Raw genomic sequence first — 21,340 nt, 5'->3', positions numbered from 1 at the left:
TGCTACTCAGCACACCAATATGCAATATCAGTCTTGCCTTATTAGTATGGCTGCACTGTTTTTACCAATAATTACATCATCTGTCACTTTATTATTCTAAACACTGAGTTTCTATCCCACAGACTGCATAATGGGACTACCCAGTGTACAGGGTGCAAAATGTTTTTATTAATCTTATTGGCATTTTTTACTTAAGATATCGGTATTATTAGAGCAACACTGTTTCTATGGATAATAATGTGTCTATTATGTGTGATTCCGAACACTGTGTCCTATCCTTTCGCTGCTGTAGCAGTGTAAATTTCCCTGTTGTGGGACTAATAAAGGTTCATCTTTTCTTACCTTATTATCTTCTGTATCAGAGTGCCTTTCTCAGACTACATAGTAGATCCCTGTTCCATAACAGAGAAATTAAAACATTTAACTGATATTATTACTTGGACTGTCATGTCCCGATCTAGCCCTAAGACAGGGAGCACAACCTTACTGCTGAACACAAGACATAATCCTCTGATGCTGAGTCACATTCTCAGTTAAACAACAAAGCGAGCAGACAGCAGCACTGACCAACTTTATATTCATATACTATAGCATTACTCTCTAACACAGGTATTACTGTAATTGTTCTCTCAAATTTTACATCTCTTCACTAGCACTCACCCCTTGGCCTATCATATGATACATTAAAGCCTAGTGTTTTATACTGACCTGTGCTGAGTGCTTGACTGCATGACTCGTGCACAGAAACTACAGATCGACCCCTGCTATATGATAAATTTCAGACCATGTGTGTGTGCAGGATGCCAGCTCTGATCAAGTGACAAACTACATTGTATTGGCAGAACAACACTGCTGTGTTTAACCACTGCTCCACAGAAATCAGTATTTCAACCACATGGTGAAGAGAGTTCACAGTACTTGTGAAATGTTAGGATATATATTGAAATTGGACTCAGAGCCACTAAAATATAGCTACAGTGTAAAAGTAAACCTGTCACTAAGACACGCACAGGGCACAAGAATGACTGCTGGACCTGCCAAGCTCTCAGCCGACCTATGAGTGCACAAATTTCAACATATTTGGTGCACTTAGTCTGCTCATGCTTTTGAGAGGGGGCTTAATCCATAAGCCTAATTAATGCATTTTTCTCAGTCTAATGTTGATGGAGAAATCACTTGGCAGCAGCAACGCCTTAGTTCTTTCTTTTTGTTTCGCAACAGGATGAGCAAATATAACACAGCTGTGGATATGATCTGAATTTTTCTCGCAATCATTTTGGTTGTTTTAAACACTGTGACACTTAAGTGTACTACAAGGATGATTAGATGCTGCATGTGTTCAAACCTACCTGCCTCCAGAGAAGCTGAATCCGAGCTGATGGTTGCTGCACAAGAGTTACTGTAGCTCTGCCCTACTTCTCGGAAGAATGCATTAGTCTCTTTCAAGTTCTTCTTCAACTGATGGGAGTGTTTGTTGAAGCTGCTAAATATCCTCGTCAGTTCCCGAGCTAAAGGAGTCATTCTCTGTTGTGTGTTTACCTCCATTGTCAACAACAGGCTGAGCTGTTGACTTTTCCTTATTTTTATTTACCAGTTTAGCGGATGCCAAACACCAAAACTGAGCTTCTTAGCTGCTTAAATAAACCCTGTGATCATACTTTATTAATTAGTTAGCACTCTCGTTTATATACTATATATGCGATGCTGTATTTTACAGTTCAAAAAAAGCACCTTTAACATATCATTAACACTGGAGTATCAGAGCTGGACAGACAACAGCCCATACAGGATCTTATGACAGCGAATAAGGGCTAGGCATTTGGCTTTTGTTGTTGTGCTGTTGAAGCTGACTAGCACAGCTAGCTTAGCTTAACGTCAGCCTCGAGTGCGAGATAAACTTAATGTTGTTGTCTGGACACGAGAGTTTAACAATTAGCAAACACAGTAGCCGCTTTTTGGCATCCTGTGTTAGTTAGATGACACCGGTTCCAAACTGAAGAGTGTCTAAAAACAATGGATAACCACTGACGGGTTGACAACTAAATAGTCTGTGTTGCAACCTAGCCGTGGTCCAGACAACGTACTGCTAGCTAGATGGCATCTCCTGTCCTTCCTCGCTTTGGTCTGGCAAAAAAACAAAATGCATTGCCATTCACTTCACATCCCAAGCCACTGTTTCACTACCATATAGCTCCGTGCTAAAAAGAGGAGGTCCCCCTTTGCCAGTTGCTTCTTAATAACAACAGCTTACACGACAAAACGGTCGCGTTATCCCGATAATGATCCGTTGGGAAAAGGCTTACTAAACGGACTCTGGCCCGGAACAGAAAACAGACATCTTCAACACCGCGAGCGACACCGCAGCAAGAAATAGACTGTTTTCTCTTTTGGCGATGAAGATAAAGGGGACAGCCAGTGGTAGTGCGGTGCAGGGCGCGGTGTGCCCGAGTCAAATCGCATAGTTTGGTCCAAGCAGTCAAATCACTGCAAAACAGAAAGTCAATACGACCAGTTAAGGGTACGAAAGGGCGGGGTCCAGAGTGACGCATTGCAATATGGGAAGTGTAGGAAATAGAGCAACAATCAATGTTAAGTAAGCCACAGTATGTTGCTGTAGGCCACCATCGCGTGGTTGAAATGTTTCAATAAGAGCAATGTTTAACTTTTCACAAAGATTAAAAACGTTTGGTTACATTTAAAAAGTACAATTGCAAAAATGGAAAGATTTGTCCAGACAAGCACAACTGGATTAACTGATCAGTATTTATGTATTTTTTTCTGTTTAAAATTATTCTTCTCATAACAGATTTTTCTCTGATCTGTCCATTTCTAAGCCTAAGACTTTGTGCAGCTCATACTATTCTGAGATTAAAACATTTTGTGGACCAATTTTAATTTTTGGCTGCAAACACACTTTCATTATTTATTTTGTGCATGTGTTCCTCTGCATGCACAAGTGAAGAATTAGTGAAATATAGCTCAGGCAACTGAAGAGCATATGCTCTCCCTGGTGGGTTAGGATGTCAATTAAGACATAAAGTATGAAACAGCGGCCAGATCTGAATGTTGCTAAAATCAGCAATGTTTGTTCATCCTGTCATGACTGATATTCAGCAGCAGAGTTTGAAGTAATATCACATTGTATGTGCTTTAATTACGTACATAATATGAAACTGAAACATACATTTCAGGCAGGGGACAATTAACACTGAACATACCAGTATGGAACCAATCCCAGCTGACATTGGGCGAGAGGTGTGGTACACCCAGGACAGGTTGCCAGTTTATCACAGGGCCCAACCATTGTTAATGATTATTGCCATCGATTACTGCATGCTGAATTCTAGTGGCCTGCAGCTACTAATCCAACTTTTTGCTCTTTTCTATAATTCATTTTGTTCCATTCACTACAGGTTGTCTGTTTAGGTCAAGCACTCTCAGCTGCTTTATGAGGGACTGTGAGACTCAAATATTTAAGCATTTAATTTTCTAGTCAGTCTCAATAAGCTACAAATAAATATGTTATGTTGAAAAGGAGGCATCCACTCATTAATCAGTTCTTTTTTTTAAGCAGATAATTTAGGCAAAAAGGCCACACCAACTGCACAGCAGTGTGTGTCAAATGTTCAGGTATTAACTTAATATTATAGATTCCATCATTACAAGTCCTGCATTTAAACTACAGTGCCTGTGTTAGCAGTGCAATATGCCCTCTGAACTGTAAATAAATAGAAGTATACTATGAAACAGGTAGGCTATGGGGAAAGTTATATAGACCATTGCAAGCCCAAATTAAAGGTAGGCCATTTGTCTCAAATTTTATTTATTTATTTCAATTTTATTTATCTTTAGTTGGTGCGCTTCATCTAATTCTCCTCGTACACCGATCGTAAAAGCAGGTACCCAAGAGCTATGATCTGCATTTAGTGGATTTATGCCACATCTACAGTTGTAGTCTATAAGTAGCCTTTCTATTTGCCACACGCTACTATTAATGTTATAGTTAAAACAGTAAGTCAATAGTCAATTGACAGAAAATAAATCTGCAGCACCGGTAGGCTAACTGAATAACTGTTTTAGACATTGCCGATCTCAGGTTCACAAATCTAAGAATTATGAAAATAAGGATCTTTGATAATGAAATTATAATCCACAATGATTAATGTTAAACTATTTGCAGGCCTAGTTATTAATATTTCAGTCTGATACTGCATTTGCACAGTCAATAACACAAAACTAAAGCTTGAACTTGGAGGCTTGGAAGCATACAAGGAGAAACAAGACACATTCACCAAAATGAAATAGAAAGTAATGCAACCTTTGAGTCGAGGTCAATCCGGCACCTCTCGGTATTACACACCAAGCGGTCCACTACGTGAAACGCCCTTCACTGTGTGACGTGCCCGGTCCGGGTGTGCGCTCGCTCCTCCTCCAGCGTGCTGGTGGTGCATGTTGTTAGTTAGTAGTAGGTCATCACTTCTGCGAAGGAGACGAGTGCTCTGTCGGTTTCAGGGTGGATGTTTCGGTTTCTGTCTTCTCTGTAGTAATTTGCCTTACAGGCGCTGCATGAGGAGCTTAGATTGGTACTTTTATCTCGAGTACCTGCGCATCATCAGGGAAACGCGCACCAACAACGACCCGGGCTCGGGACGAAGACAGTATAACAGCCTCACCTGCGTCTGAAAAGAAGAAAACTCACATCAAGGTTTTGTAAGGATGGATAGTTTAGCAGTGTCACCCGTTGAAAATCCTCCTGTTGGGACAGCTTCGTGCCAGGTGCCCGTGAAAAAGCAAGCCGTGAAGAGACACCACCACAAACACAACCTGAAGCACAGGTACGAGTTTCTGGAGACGCTCGGAAAAGGCACCTACGGCAAGGTGAAGAAAGCCAGGGAAAGATCCGGTAGACTGGTAAGGATTAATGTCATCCTCTACAGTTGATTTACCGTGTGATCCAGCTGTAGCACATTTATTAACGATGCCCACACCAGCTGTCAGTATTAAGGGTTGTGTGTTTGCGCCCCTTTGGCCACCTGGTACAGGTTGATGGCTGTTTCTAGAAGACGTATTGTCTGCACACAGGTAGTCTACACATGGATTTTAATTGAAACAATCCACAATCTATCATTGTCTTCAATGTTTTTGTAAAAACCGTGAACCATATTGCTAAATTGTAAAAATAAAAGGACAAAGTGTGTCTGCTCCTGAAATGTTTGTCAGTTGACAAACAACATTTAGTTTGCTCAAGAGTTCAATGTGTTTGTTTTAGGGGGTGCGCTTGTTTTCCGCTGTTTTGTTTGTTTTGTTTTCGACACTATGTCTACTCTGTACGGGTTTAATATACTTTAATTTGCGATGTGTTAATGTAAGCTTTTCCTTTCAATTTCACTAACTTTATTGGTGTAATATAATGTCAACAATTCTCTCTTTGTTAGAAAGTTTGTTTGTGGCACAAGTTCAGTCTTGTGTAAACTGAATTAGAATAATGTCGCCTATTAAGTATGTTGCACATCATGGCACACAATTCCACAAATTACTACAAAACTTCCACACAGCTGCTTTCTTTATTAGAGAAAGTCAAAGACTACACACTATTTTAATAGGTAACATAATATCTTTAAATATATATATTTGAGGTCATCCTATAGGGACTAAAGCAAAAACCAATTCCTGTAAATTCGTCACTACATTGGCATCAAGGAAAGGCGTTTTATTGGAAAGTTTGAGTGACTTTGTCTCAGGCGGAAGTCTTAGATGGGAAAGTTAGGGAACTTTTTTTCTGTTTTCCTGGTTGAGGGAAGAAGAGGAAATTGCCTTTCAGGTGGATTCCAGTTCCCCTTGACCTAAAGGGAAATGGGAGGTATTTAACAGACTTGACTGAGATCACCCTTCAAAAGGATGTAGATGAGTTGGCAAACAAATGAACAGTTTCATATGAATATAAGATTTTCCAGTACTAAACCTCAATCCAATTCTATCATTTTCATAAGACTTATTTTTAAACAGCTATGCGTGGAGTACAACTACTGCATAATGGAGTATAGTTCAACAGCAGCACAAACTATATGACCTACAAAATGACCAGACAGTTGAATCAGCACCTCTCACAATTCAGGGGATTTATTGTAGGCCTGCTGTATTTGATATTTGTTTAAGGTCAAATGGCAACCCACTCTGTATGTTTACAGATGTGGTTATACACATTGTTTACATGAGCTATTGTATGAAACTTCTTACCAGTAAATGTGAAGTATATAATCAAAAACAAAAAGCACATCTGTGGTAGTGGACTAGTTTCAGATTCAGTGACAAAAATAGATACTTGGCCTGAATGTAATCTCCCTTCGCCAGCAAGGCGTTGTTCAAATATCATGTTTGTTATGAGTGAAAGCGCTGAGAGGACAATGAAGCAAGTGTCGAGAATTTCCCTCTTATACCTGCAGTAAACAGGCAGCATTACATGTCCAGCCTTGTCTACATGCCCCTCTCTGTCTGCTCTTAAACCTTCAGACATGATCTGCGGCACTCTGCTTTTAAAGGATATGCGTCATGATATTTGTCCCCTGCAGGGAGCTTCTTCAGTTTCATACCACAAACCTGTGTTCAGGTGTCAACATATTAATTCACCTAAATATTTTGCTTTGAATTCACACCAGACAAATAGCAGTTAACATGGAAATTGGAGAAACATTCATTTGCTTTGTTGTCACCTGCCTTCCTTGGTACTGACAACATACTGGACAAAGATGTGTAATTTGACACAGGGAGTGACCCAGCAAAAGGACGGCTTCGCCTCGGTTTCAAACTAATGACTGACGACTTTGAGTTGCACTTTTAAAACTTTGCTCATAAAGACTTTAGTGATGTGTAAGTAGTTTGCCAGGAAACATGAGAACTAGGAATGCAACTAATGATTATCTAACTACTTTGTTCAATACTTGTTTGGCTAAAAAATTCCCCAAACAATACAGAAAGATGCCAGTCACAATTTCCTAAATCACAAGGTGGTGTCTTCAATTTAGCTTATTTTGCCAAATCAACCATTTCAAATGGAAAAGAAACAAACAAAAAGAGCAGCAAATCTTCACCTGTTTCTGGCATTTTTCCCAGGAAACAGTTAAACAAATAATTAAAATAGATATGGATTCATTTTATGTTGGATGAACTAATCAGATAACCAACAGTTTCAGCTCTAATCTTTAGTGCTGTTCAATAAATGTTAGTGAAGTCAATGTGGAATGATGAACTTTAACATAACTTCCAGGAACAACAGTTTTAGGTGGCAAAAAAGAAGCACCAATCTAAAATGAATGTACTACTTTGTTTCATTTATTTGTGATCTATTGTTGTACCCGGTACTTTTTACCATACTGACTCTGAGAGACGAGGCAGTCCAAGTAACTACAAAACAGTGCTGATTTATTCCATGAACACAGGTAAAAATTTACATTACACGCTCAAGTATCTTGCACCTCCATCCTGCTCGCAGGCAGATGTAAGATGAAAGACCCTGAACCCACCAGGCCTATACATTTATCTCTTCGGTTGGGCTAGCCCCATACTACACAGAAACGTCAACCGAGACGTCTCTGTTACCAGCTTTGCAGCTGGCCATAGCAGTAGTCAAAACATGAAGCAAATCAACGTGTGTGTGTGTGTGTGTGTCTGTTGATTAAGTGGTGTGTAGCTAAAAACATTCTCACGACCTCTAGTAACATGTCGTGACTTAAACATAAGAACACATTATGGCTAAGGCTACAGTTCTACACGTCATAATAATAATAATATTAAACACCCTGTCTGCTGACAGTCATCAACTCTTCTCTCTAGTTATCCTTGACCAGATGTACCCTGTAGAAACTCATAAGCATGACTAAGCATTTAACAGTCTAACTAGACATCCTATCTCTACTAAACATTTCTAATACATAAAGTATCTATCCAATATCTATCTGACTAAAAATACCTAACACTATGTAGAGAATATGTGTAAGATTCGGGGTTAGCCGGTGGTAGCCTATTAGTGCAGCTTAAAATAAGTTCATAGTTTATAGGATTAAATGTCAGGAGTTCTGAAAAACTGAGTATAAATGTATTTGGCTAAGGTGTATGTAATGTAAACCTCTGTGTGTGACTGGGTGGAAGTATTTAGTTACAACTAATCTTTATATAAGAATGTGTTTGTGTGATGCTTTTATCTAGCAATATGTAAATCTTCACTTAGTAAAACTAAGTCAGAAATCGCTGGTGCAACTGGCTCGTGTGGGGAAAAAAAACAAACATTTCCAAATGTTTGTAAACGAGAACTGTGTGAAATATCAAATATTTCAGGCTGTCTGTGCTTAATGTGTGAAACAGACTGACTGTAACAAAGACCGCACACACACAAAAACACAGATAACCTCACAAGGGTGTGAACTCATCATGAGTGTGAGTGCAACCCGTCTGACAGCTATGCGAACAAACACAGGAAACCTCAGTTCACAGGAAACCTCAGTTCACAGGATAAAGGTCTGTGTGGTGTGAATACACTGACCAGGAGGAGCACTCATGGCAGACAGTGACTCATGACAGGACACAGTCATGTTGAAGTTGATATGACAAGGCACTGCTTTACTCATTTCCCTGTGTCTGCAGTCTGGAGGGTTAGAGAGGACAGGAAACAAGGACACCCCTCCACCAGTGTCGTCTGGTACCTCATAATGTCCTTCATCCCTGGGTTAGACTGATGACGCACTCAGTGCTCAGAGGAATCCCAGGCATCTGAGCTTCCAATACACAAATGCAACCTAAAGACGTGAATACCGACTTGTCAAAAGCTTTTATGTGGTAGGTCTGTGAATACGGACCACAAAAGATACTATTCAGATTTAAATTTCCTTATTGTATGGGCCTTGCAGACACAGCAGCAGACAATAGATGTTATTAGAGCAAACAGCATTTGACCTGGCATTCCCTCTGCCTTGAAACAACGCAGCAGTTTTCGGTTCGTTACCCATTATTCCTCTCACAAGATGACCTTTAGATGAAAGACGATTCTTTTTCTACTAAACGGACAGGTCTGATCTCCTGTATTATATTAACGTACAGACTTCTATAACAACAGCAGTGCAGCTGCTGACAACTGTATTAATTAATATCCTTAACGTGGAGTTATGTTGTGTTAATTAAAAACACCCTTGCTCATCTCTCAAAGGTTTTGCTGCTTGGTCTGGTGTAGAACGCCCAGTAGCTCATGGAAGCTACTGTTGACAAACCTCAAATTCTGCTGTCTAACTGATCAAGCTGGTTTACTGACTCATCTCAACTTGTCCTCCCACTGTCTTTTAGTATTTACCATTATCCTGTAGCTGTCACTTTGGGCTACAGTGGCTGAGGTTCATTAAAAGTTTCAGCCTTTGACGTTCCTGGAATCATCTCACTTTTTAAATACTTACACAAACTAAAATACATTTTTCTCCTAATCTTAAATATTCCTTTTCTTTCTAAGGTTGCCATAAAGTCCATCAGAAAGGAGAAGATCAAGGATGAGCAAGACTTGGTTCATATTCGTAGAGAAATCGAGATCATGTCCTCTCTCTGCCACCCGCACATCATCACCATATATGAAGGTAGAGGATTAAAAAAATGTAATAATGGTTGTTTAGTGGGTGTGTTTGGGGTTTAATTTAATTGTTTACCTTTAGGAGGTGGTTTAAACTCTGAGCCACATGAGGAGTGAAATGTGGCACCTGGCAAACAACGTGTCTTTGTTTCTATTTGAGATTCAGAGTTTGGTCATGCGAGCATTTGTGCTGAAGGACCAATGCTAGGTTACATAAGTGCTGATACCTTGCTGTACCCAGCCAGCACTGCAAGATAATGTGCTGAGTCTAGTGTCTTCCAGAGCCCCTCACGCCTGATGAGATGGTCACCTCGCAGTACTGTCACCATCCTCATCGGTGTGACCTAGGGGTTGTGCAGGAAGATAGAAATCAGTTTTAAATGCAGGCACATCTTTGTACAAAACATGTGTTAGTCATGTAAAGGCTCCTCACAGTCCAGTGTCCTCTTTTAAGTGTTTGGAGTTTCAAATAATTTCTGTTTTTTTTTTTTTTTTTTGCATGATCAGTTGGAATTGAAATGTTTAAAAGGGGTTTGATTTTTGGTCTTTCAGTATTTGAAAACAAAGACAAAATAGTGATTGTGATGGAGTATGCCAGCCAGGGAGACCTGTATGACTACATCTGTGACAAGAAACACGTCTCTGAACAGGAGGTCAGGCACTTCTTCAGGCAAATTGTATCAGCTGTGCACTACTGCCATCAGGTAAGGCCGTCTTTCTTAATTCAGTGCTTTCATACAGAACATATAAAATTGTTTACAGAAAGTAGAAACGCAGGGAAATTATCAGGATGTGTGTATTCATAAGTCCTGTGTACAAAGTAAAGTTGTAGTTATGTCAGGGTGCAGTATATTATCCCTGCCAAGTATTCAGTTTCGGCGGCTACGTCAACCTAATGATGCAGAAATCCACTCAGACTAGCTGCTCAGCGTTTGTTTTTTTCCCAGGGCACTGACACCCCCAAAGTTACATAACAGGCATCATTCACTGTCAGCCTGCTGATCTGAACAGGGAGCCTGTGAGAACGATGCATGGGGAGAACAACAGTTGGTCTGTAGATAGCTAGCGTCAGGGCTAAAGGCCAGCCATCCCAACACACACACACACACACACACACACACTCACACACGCTTGGTCTCATAGTTTAATGAGGGTTTGATGGAACAGAAGGGCCGTGCAAACACACACACACAATTAGTTGTTCCCATCTTCCAGAGCTGTGTAATTATGGCCATTAGAGTACACTATATTTTACTGTGGCTCAGACTTTATGCTGGACGATATTTACAGCGTGAACTGCTCTGTCATATTCTCTGGGAGCCATCTGTCTATTTTCACTTTGATTTGAGACCTGATGTTTTGTTATATATTTAATTTTCCATAGGGGTAAAGCCCATTAACAATACATGAAAGTATCATAACACAAAGCAACAAAGAATGTGTCTGTTGCTACAACAGGTGCCCATATGTATGAAGTAGCTGACCTGAATTTTTTGAAAGGACAACAAATTCACACTCTGGCTGAGTCAAAGGCATGCCCCCCTGCAGAGCGAAGGACAATGGGGCATAGCTGACATACCAGGGGAAAAAAATCTTCACTTGGGGAAGAATCCATTCTGACCTAGGAAAAACAAATCCTTTTATCACACATAGACAATTTCCAGTAACCTGAATAATGGTCTGTTTAGATAGTATCACTGTTTAAAAAAAAAAAAAAAAAAACTGTTAGACAAAACTGATATCTTTGCTTTTATGCTTTTATCCTCCTAGAATGGAATAGTACACCGGGACCTGAAACTGGAGAATATTTTACTAGATGGCAAAGACAATGTTAAGGTATGTGTGAAGCACATGCCCTGCACTCAAATACCTGTACCATGCACATGGGCTCAGCTCATAATCATTAAGATATTGCCTGAGGGTTTTTGGCATGTAATTAACTGCATAACAGTAGGATTATAAATGAAGATATTTAGTGGTTGGTAAGATAAAGTAGCGCTTTATTCTACAGGTCTGTAAATTTCAGTTTATTTCCAAATAATTTCCTAAGATGTTTCCTGCAAAAAAAAAAAAAACAACCATAGATTTTGGTGCTAATAACAGGTACAATTGGAGAGTGACCAGTTGGTACACTTCGTTATTTCTAAATGCTAAGCTAGCACAAACTCACAGAAGGTGAGCTACACATGCACAATGTTACATTAGTGTACAAACAACCATCCAATTCAGCATAAATGAAGAATACCAGTTTGAATAATTAATAAATATACAATAAATACTAACTGGGGTTTACATTGAGCAATTTCTTTCATGGAAATTTATCTGGAAACCAATAATAAACTTAGCAGAACTCAGTGGTCTAACTAAGAAAACTTTGCCCCTATTTTTCAGTAATTAATAACGAACTACAGCGTTCTTTGCAGGAAACTTTGAAGAAATAGTGGACCTGTAAAATAAAGTGCTACCAGAGACTTTTATGTGTAAATTGTAATATGACAAAAAATAAAATGCATGTGCAATGAAAGGGTGATTCGCCACAGGAACGGTAATATCGTAAATCAGAGCATTGTTATGAGTAACTGATGAGGGCTAGTGATTGATATGGAAATGTTTTAGGAGGTTAGATAATCTCTACACTAATCTGGGGACGGCACAAAAATCTTCTTTGAGTGAGCCTGACGTCTATTCCTTGTTCTTGCAGATCGCAGACTTTGGCTTGTCAAACCTCTACCATGGTGATGAATATCTTCAAACCTTTTGTGGCAGCCCTCTGTATGCTTCCCCAGAGATCGTCAATGGACGGCCATACCGTGGGCCTGAGGTAGACACTTGGTCCCTCGGCGTGTTGTTATACACAATGGTTCATGGCACCATGCCATTTGATGGAAACAACCATAAGACACTGGTCCAGCAGATTAGTACTGGAAACTACCATAAACCAAGTAACCCCTCCGGTGAGCCTTCCAGTTTACACACTTTGTTAGTGACAATGTCAGTTTACCTTGATGAGCACAAAATAATTTTTTTCCCTTCTGCTTCTCTCAGACGCATGTGGGCTTATTCGCTGGATGCTTATGGTAAATCCGGAGCGCAGAGCTACAATAGAGGAAATTGCAGGACACTGGTGGCTCAACTGGGGCTACCAGCAACCTTTACTGTATGAGAGAAAGAGCAGTACAGTACAGACCACTTCGTCAACATCAAACTCTGCAGGGTTGGCCAGTATTGCAAGTTGGCTACGACGAACATCCAGGCCTTTGCTGGAGAACGGCTCGAAGGTGCGCTGCTTGCTTCGCTCACAGGCTAGTGGAGGGGATGTAGTCAGGCAGCGCTCTCTACGAAGGTCAAGAAAGGAAAACAATGTCTCTCAGACAGTTCATGAAGAAAGCACAGACAGTCGTCCCTCAAAGAGTATTCTAAAGAGACGCAACAGTGCGAAACAGAAAGTGATGAGTGAAACTCCAGCTGCAGGTTTGTCTGAGTCATCTAATGCCCCTGTGGCCACATTGCAGCCACGCAAAGGTATCCTCAAGAAGCCACCAGAGCAAGAATCGGGGTACTACTCCTCCTCTCCTGAGAATAGTGACTTTGGCTGGGTACCACAAACCACAGTGCGCCCTGCAGGACCAACTTATAAGAAGGGCATCCTGAAGCACAATGGGAAGTTTTCCTCAGGTGGACTGCAGGAGTTTGGCTCTCTAGACCAGCTGGCAGCTTCATTACCCTGTGGAGGTGGCAGGTCAAGGCCAAATGGGGCCATCAGCGAGGACAGCATTCTGTCTTCAGAGTCCTTCGACCTGCTGGATCTACCTGAACGGGTGGGACATCCAGCACAAATGGGTAAACCAGCCAAGGCTAGCATGAGAGGATGTGTGTCGGCCGACAACTTGCTGGACATCCAAGAAGATGGGGATGGGTTGATTAGACCCTGGAGCTGCTATGGTTCTGGAGTGGCTGACAGTGCTTTTTCCATCAATGACTGTGATAATGTAACACAGGCTTACAAACAGGCCATGGTCAGCAAGCTGAAAACCAGTAATGAGTAAAGGACAATGACAAAAGAAGTGGTTTTCATTGAGAATTTCAAAGGGCTGTAAACTGCTGAAGATGTGACGGCCAAAGTGCTTCACGTGAAACACCAGCACGGTGTATCAGTTTGGCTAACTTCAGGAATCGCACAGTACCAAAAAGGGAGGAGATGTTTTGCTGAGCACCAGACTGCATTTTAAATGGTGACTGACAGACAATCCTGCCGGTCAGTTAGGAGCTCTAATTTTCAACATAAGAGCTTACTATGAAAAGTGTAGTTAATGAAAAGTCGGCTTGAAACCAAAACACTGGTCTGAGTTTGTAGGAGATATTACTTGAATTACAAGAAAGTAAGAAGCTGTCACAGTCGGACTGTTGTTTCAATATTGCCTCATTTACAACAGCAGCATATGTTGAAGCCAAGTAGCCATTGTCTTTTCATTATTGACAGGACAGTTTGGGGAGTCAAGGACTTTGTCGTTCCTCTGGACTCTAGCTCTGTGATAGTTACCACTCATATCAACTTTGTTTTTCTAGGATAACAGCAACACAGGTTCAATGTTAGGATATGTTAATGTACCATATACTACAGCTTTTGCTGAGTTTTTGAAATTGGCATTTCTTGAACACCAAAGGACTGTTGTTGGACCTTTTTGTGTATCTTTATTCAAAATGCTAGCAAACATGGCAAGAGGATCTGTATTTGTAACATGGGCTTCAGTGGTTGTTTTTCTTAAATTGTTTGCGGTTTTGTTTTTGTTTTTTTCTTCTTGTAATGACTCATCCTATATTTGGATCATAACAGATATGACTAACAACAAGTGCAACCAGTACAACCTGCTTTTGCTTCCAAGCCTGTACTGAAACAAAAGTACGGTTGGCCATTTGCTCTCTGAATGCAGGTTTCACAGTAAAGGTAGGGCTCATTAAGTTGCTTCAGTTTTTTTTGTCACAATTTAAAAAGGAGCATTGTGTATTTGACAGTAAACCATGAGCCCTAGCCAAACACTGTATCATGTATTAACGTGCAACCTTTCAGATGAAAGATCCATCAAGGAGTTCAGGCATCTTGAACTTTGCATTTAATTTAAAATATCTAGACACCTTTCACAAAGCTGGATTAACTGTTCAGAAGTACTGTGCTACAGCCTGGTGACTCAAACATATATTAGTTTTAAGAGTAAAATTATGAATTATGCACATCGATCATGATCATTTAGTTGGACAAGATATTGCACATCACTCTTTATAATGATCTGGTTGACGTCCTGTTCCTGTTTCATGAAATACTCCCTGGTGATTGGAGAATGTTACATAAATATGTTCTTGTTTCTGTATGAAAGTTCATCAGCATGTTGGTGTTAAATAAGAAGATCAAACCGGTGCTTTAGCAAAATATCAGACCATCCAAACCTGATAACCGTTTGAGTTTGGCAAAAGTTGCACACGGAAGTGCAAAGAATCTGCAAAGCATGCCATTTATTAAAACTGGAATGTAAAGAATGTATTTTTTGACATAATATGAAGCTAGTCAAGAGTGCAATGCCAATACAAATGCAAACAAACTAGGAATTCCCTAATTACAACTGGAATTCTTGAAATTTCTGGAATCTGCAGGATTGTATTAAGGATGAAGCTACAACTCCTTGTCACTCATAAACAATACTTTATTATTGAAGTGTAAGATGGAAAACCATGCATTCAGATTCTGGGAAAACTAATCTTAAAAGTATGTTTTATCTTTGTATAATTTAATGTGGATTTAGAATTTTTTCCTTCCCTTGTTAAGTTTCAGACATATAGGTTCTTGTAGTATTGTTTTCTCTGTGACTGCAACAAAAACACATTTGCCAAAGGAACTGGCTTGTTATTTACATCACCATGTGATCTGCCATGCTATTGTGACCATACTGAGAAATAAAAACAAAGCAAAGAATAAACGCTGGTTAATGTTGTTGGTGACAAATGTTGAATATCATAGTCTAACAGTATTTATTTAAAATCTGCAAGGGAAACATCAGTATAACTGTCATAAGGATAAAGTAACATTTTATCTACTTTATGAAAATGTTTTTTCTTTAATTATTTGCATTTACTTTTCAGTTTAAACATAACTGTCATGTAAAGCTAAAATTAGATTCTCAACAAAGTCAGCAAAGATAATTGCTAAATATACATGAACAGAAACCATCACAAGTCAAATGTGCAAACATTGCTATTGAGATTCAGTGCAAATCAGCTGTAAATATCATAAACGTAGCTTCAAATATTCATGAAAATTACAGTCTTTCAGAGCTGCTTCAGCAACTGCAAAATACTTTAGAACAAGCAGCAATAGGACGGACATTCAAAACTAATTTTGGTTGCTCAAACTGTAGTAGCTCTGGCCATGTCCCAAAACAGTTTCAAAAATCATCATGTAAATAACAAGTAACATCAAGAAGAAAAGGCATTTAAACACATTTGCTTCAAACTCGAGCTCCTTGTTCTCTCACACTGTCAGTGTAATATCCTGTCTAATCATAGCTGGGAGGCTGGCAGGAGTGTTTCAGCTTAACTTCCTGAGCCAGTGTCACTGGTGTCAGTACAACATCCTGAATGTCAGCAGGGGTGTAGCTGACCTCTGAGCTGTGCGCTCTGCAAACACTACCCTGAAAGCAGGAGGGCAGGCTGAGCTCCAGCACACTCCCCAGCTGCTCAGAGCAGAGGACGACTGAGCTCTGTTCAGGGCCAGATTAAAAGAAAAACAACTATGAGTTCATAAGTACAGCCAAGGTTGCACCTAAGAACATAGACAGAATTTGCATTTAGCAGTTTGTACTATTTGTACCCTTAAATTGTTTGATCAGAGTATTTGCTAAAATGTTCACAAACACACTGGCCAATGTTGACAATGGGGCAAAGTCAAAAGAGATATAACCTGAAATCGTCAGGTAAACATTACACTTACCAGATCCATGGCCAAAAGGTTGGTCAAAAACTTTATCACTGTCTCAGAGGAAACAGCAGCATCCAGTAACTTTAGTTTCTGCATGGCAGCGCTCACACAGGCACATGCAACAGTGGAGGGCAAGAATACTGAAAACCTGCTGTCTGGGGATAAGAGTCAGACATTACCTATGCACTTTAAATGAAAGAGTAATAAACAGTATTTCCTTTATATGCTGACCAGTTTGCAGTTTACTTCAACTACTTAATACAGTGGCCCTGAGAGCTCAATGCAAAACACATGCAAATAGGCAAAATGCAGAACATGCAAAGACATAATATTCACTTTGATGACAAAGTAAGAAAACCCAACCAAACGTAGTAAACACAGTCAAATATGCCACAGACACACTGCCAGGTTAACAGCAGATATCTGGAATAATATCTGACTCATGCAATCAGAATGAAAAAAGGAAACAAAACCCAAACTTAAAAACCTACATTTTACCTGTTTTTTTCCCAACACCACTCAACTTCTTGAGTCCCCATGTCTCAGCTGCGTTCACATTTTAGTGTCCTCTGCAAACATTTCGATGTTGTCTGTGTTATTTGTAGCAATTCTCTGTTTGGTTGTGTTCTGAGTTTGCTGTGTGTTTCTACATTTTGTTGTATTTTCTGTACATTCAGCTTGTTTTAGTATTTGCTTTTTTTTTTTTATTTACTTTTTTTTGTCTATTTCATGTCTTTTCTTAAGTTGCGGCGCTCTCAGGGCCACAGTCAATTTAAAGACTAGTGCTACAGTGAGGCAAAGTCATAAAGGTTAGATGGCAGACAGACAGATGCCCCCAGTGTAGACACACCCTGACGCACAAAAGCAAGCACTCAAAAGCAAACATTTCCCAAAACCGGATAATCAGATACAATATCCTAATTGCTTCAGGCAGGAGAAATGCAGACACAAAGCCAGCCATTCAATCCTTGAAGAGGGTGTAAGCCCTTTTTGAATGGGTTACGGTGACGGGAACCAGGAATTATCGTACATTTATGGGCTGTAATGTCATAGTCTGCTTAAAATAGCACTAATCCACTGTATCCCTGAGACCTGTTGCTGCAGGCAGCATCACAGAGCCTCGTGGGAAATCAGCCAGCCAAATAGTCAGATGCTGCTCTTTCACAGCAAACAATACAGGATTACACCTACTCAGCTCTCTGTCTCCAAAATGAGCTGCTGACACACGTAATTTAAGTTAGGGCTGCTATGTGTCCATTGTTCACTCTGTAGAAAGTTATTTAATTTCACCACTTACATTTAATGCTCACTAACTAAAAATGTTACAACTGATTCAATTACAAGGGCTATAAAACAACAGCTTTTATTGTATTATAATACCCTTCTAAATGAAAACAGTTTTAAATATTCATATCCACTCCCAATTCATGTGGTCTTCTGTTAAATCTTATTAGGAAAAAACATCACATATGCTGGTACCTCGGTTCTGAAACTTACCAGTGGCTGCCAGAGCAATGTAGGAGTGAACATGCCTGCGCATGTTGTGAAGGTGGGGTGGACGAACATAGGGGAGAGAATGAAGAATTGGCTCCAGGAAGTCAGAGGGTACTACAGAGGCCAGACACCAGTCTAACCTGGACACCACTGCCATCTCCCACTGCTGCAACACACACATTCCTCTGAACCAGTTGAACATCACAACACACATCCCTATCCATATGACTGTTCCCTATCACACATACTGTGATAGGGAACAGTCATATGGACCATTGGAGGGAAACCTCCCAAACAGATGTCATAATAATAAGTGGTTTACATCTGGGTGTGAGTGTTCAGGATAGCAAGACCTGGTGAACAGCGTTGTGTGTTGTCCAGTGGTGGAAAGTAAGCAAGTACATTTGCTCAAGTACTTAAGGTAAATATGGTTCTGTACCGGAAACAAATTCCTTGTGTGTAACATACTTGGCCAGTAAAGGTGATTATCCCTTATTATATGTACTTGAGTATTTTCTTTCTGCTACCTTACACTAAGTTACTTTTCAGAATATGTATACAAAATATAATAGACATTTTATATATGTAAATAAAATACAGTATTATAATAAGACTTTACTGGTCCTCAGTGGGAAATTCACAAGCTACCCAGCATTACTTCAAATTTAAAGCATTTAGTCAAAATTAGCTCCACTTTTACCAGCTGTAACATTAAATGCTGTGTACACAGTATTGTATCAATAATTATAATACAATAGCTCCATTTACTGTTGGCACTTTGAGATGTTTTGTGATGCTGCTACTTTTGTACTTAACATTTGAATGCAGGACTTTTACTTGTAAGAGTATTTTTACACTGTGGTATTGCTTTGCCAGTTATACTTGAGTAAACAATGAGTACTTCTTCCACCACTGGTGTTGCCTACATTGTTTCTGGGGAGATAAAGCAAAGAATGTTAATGCTATTATTAGACTCTTCTCTCTGAGTCTTTTCACTTAAATCTTTTACCAGAATGTCTGCGACTGAAACTGAGTTGTCTGTGTAGATACAAAGCTTGCTGGCAGTCAGGGGGACAGTCTCTCTCATTTTGGAGGCCAGGAACATGCAAACTGTCCCTAGAAGCTGCAGATTAGACTTCTCGGTGGTAAACCGGCTCAGGTAACAGTCCAGGTATTGCACGGCGAGTGGAAACACCTCCTCCTCACATTTCTGCTCCTCACACACCTGTAGAAGAGCCATCTTGTGTACTTTAAGTCGGTTGTATTTTGTAAATTTGACTCTTAGTTTGGGCAGTTTTGGCGAAATAGCATAGGTTACCTGAAACATCCACACTGTCAGTAGTCTCCTCATATATGGCTGGATGTCTGGCTGGACTGTCCCGAAGTACGGGTACACTTGACAAGTCTTTTCCAGAGCCCTCAGGTTGTGCAGTACCCTGAGGTCAGCAGTCAGGGTGGGGTCACTGCCGGCTCGGAGAACCACAACACCCCCTACCTCATCATTTTTATCTGTGGATCCATTAAGTTGTCTATCTTCAGAACGATCCATTCGACGACGTTAAACACAGGAACATCCACTGTGGTTTTACAGAAATCATTAAAATACTAATGAACCGGTAGGCTAGCCGTTATCCGTTATTATAGCCATACCACTGTCATACCGTATTTTAGTGGCTAACGTTGGGTAAACTTCCGTTCCAAGTCAGGGCCTTTTCAACTGTCCCGTAACCATTTATTCTGTTTTGTGGCAGTTTGCAAATATTATGGAACCTCACAAAACGCTACCTTCTTCTACAGCGATCTAAAACGCCAGAAATTGGGGGTTTTAACGGCATGTGCTATTCAAACTAAATTTGATGTGTCATCCAGGTCTATCAATAAGTGGAGAATGTGAAGGTGACGTCACGGCGTGCCGAATTCTGGGCAAATGCTCCATGTTTGGAGCATCACGCTTATTATCACATAAGTTACATCTATAAGTTAATTTGAAAAAGAAAGACTATACCATACAGCTATATACAGTAGCGGATGCTTCAACTACGTCCAAACAGCCATTTTATTGTTCAGTCTGAGCCGACTGGTTATCTGCCTACAGCTGCTAGCTAGCGTTAGCTCCTGAACCGAAAGCTGAGATCAGTGTGCAGTCATTTTTCAGTCTGTCACTCTCATATACGGGCTCTCTAGATCCACTACAAGTTAGCTACAGTCAGCTAAGGTTCTCCATACTTAATTACCACAATCAGCAAAGTCAGATCTAAACGATTTAAGCAATTTTAGCCTAACAAAACATATACATATGCAGATGGGTATGGAGTGTACCTTTAAAAATGGCTGCCCTGTCCCAACAAGCTGATCGTACCTGAACATTCTCTATATGAAAAGATTAACTTGATGTAAAATGAGGCTAACTAAATCCATTTTGTTTGCTCCTCACCAACTTAACTTGGACAGAATCACAGGCACCTATTAAAATGAAATTGGATATTCACTTAAAATTTGAAATAATGCTGAATTTGATTGACTTGTTTTATTTGCACATATATACTTTGTCTTGAGTTGTTTGGTGAATCAGCATAATTTATTGAATTTCTTTGGAGCTATGGACTATTTGCCAGATATCTTGCTTCATATTAGAATATTAATTTTCTTACTGATTTAAATATTTGCGCAATGAACCACCAATGTGAGGTATGTTTGCAGATACAATTTAAAGAACTGACCAGTCAGAGAAGGCCAGATAGGCTATGTTATGTAAAAAAAAGCTCATCAGATTTTATTTTTCTTCATTAGGATACCCAGGTAGTAAAGCAAATATTTTCAAACCTAAACGACTGGTACAACCTGCTAATTAAGTCGATGCTAACCTTCTTTCATTATATTGTGAATCTTTTAATAGTTGTGAACATTAAACAGAGAGAATCAAATGATTTCTGACCAGCTTTCAAGGATTCAATTTGTTTTTAATCCAAATTGTCCTCTGAAACAGCAAAGTTGCTCCTAATGAAATATACACAGGCACTGATCTTTGTTTATCCCCAAGTAAATACTGCACTGCAAATGCAGCAAGAAGCCCAGAGATTTTGAAATTACTTCATCTACATCATTACTAATGTGCATTTTTAAATGTGCAAACTCACCCCAGCAGGGAACAGTATAGCACTGTAATGAGTCACTGTGATCTTTGACGCTGTCCTTTCACAAGACAGGAGGAATAATGGCATTTGATTTAATACAATTGTCTTCATGCTGAAGACACAGTCATTTGCATCGGAAGA

General features: G+C 39.8%; 3 protein-coding genes across 4 annotated transcripts in view; 1 reads left to right on the top strand and 2 right to left on the bottom strand.

Annotated features, from left to right (window-relative positions):
• The window catches only part of dstyk (dual serine/threonine and tyrosine protein kinase), a 17,182-nt gene extending 14,633 nt beyond the window's left edge, over positions 1-2,549 (bottom strand). Inside the window, exon 1 of the mRNA XM_020607730.1 lies at positions 1,350-2,549. Within this exon, the coding sequence (XP_020463386.1) occupies positions 1,350-1,545 (196 nt within the window). The 5' untranslated portion in view covers positions 1,546-2,549. The remainder of the gene's footprint in view (positions 1-1,349) is intronic.
• A 1,808-nt stretch (positions 2,550-4,357) lies between these two features.
• Positions 4,358-13,675, top strand: nuak2 (NUAK family, SNF1-like kinase, 2). Its single transcript, XM_020607731.1, has 6 exons — positions 4,358-4,911; positions 9,491-9,611; positions 10,157-10,308; positions 11,375-11,440; positions 12,306-12,558; positions 12,650-13,675. Exons 1-6 carry the CDS (start codon positions 4,717-4,719, stop codon positions 13,648-13,650), a joined length of 1,788 nt encoding a protein of 595 aa, XP_020463387.1. The 5' UTR covers positions 4,358-4,716; the 3' UTR covers positions 13,651-13,675.
• A 2,457-nt stretch (positions 13,676-16,132) lies between these two features.
• ccnd3 (cyclin D3) lies at positions 16,133-19,733 on the bottom strand. Of its 2 annotated transcripts, none has more exons than XM_020607733.1 (5): positions 19,384-19,733; positions 19,075-19,290; positions 18,069-18,228; positions 16,584-16,726; positions 16,133-16,353 (listed from the first exon to the last, which is right to left on the bottom strand). In XM_020607733.1, the coding sequence occupies exons 1-5, from the start codon at positions 19,612-19,614 to the stop codon at positions 16,150-16,152; spliced, it is 954 nt and encodes a 317-aa protein (XP_020463389.1). In that variant the 5' UTR covers positions 19,615-19,733; the 3' UTR covers positions 16,133-16,149. The 2 variants fall into 2 exon arrangements, with proteins under 2 accessions (XP_020463389.1, XP_020463388.1); XM_020607732.1 differs by having other exon boundaries at positions 18,069-18,231; positions 19,384-19,731.
• Positions 19,734-21,340: the final 1,607 nt, after the last annotated feature.

The sequence above is a fragment of the Monopterus albus genome, unplaced genomic scaffold, assembly GCF_001952655.1.
Source record: "Monopterus albus unplaced genomic scaffold, M_albus_1.0 scaffold89.1, whole genome shotgun sequence".
Taxonomy (NCBI): Eukaryota; Metazoa; Chordata; class Actinopteri; order Synbranchiformes; family Synbranchidae; genus Monopterus; species Monopterus albus.
Note: the sequence above shows the minus strand (reverse complement) of the source record. Positions and strands in the feature narration are given on the sequence as shown.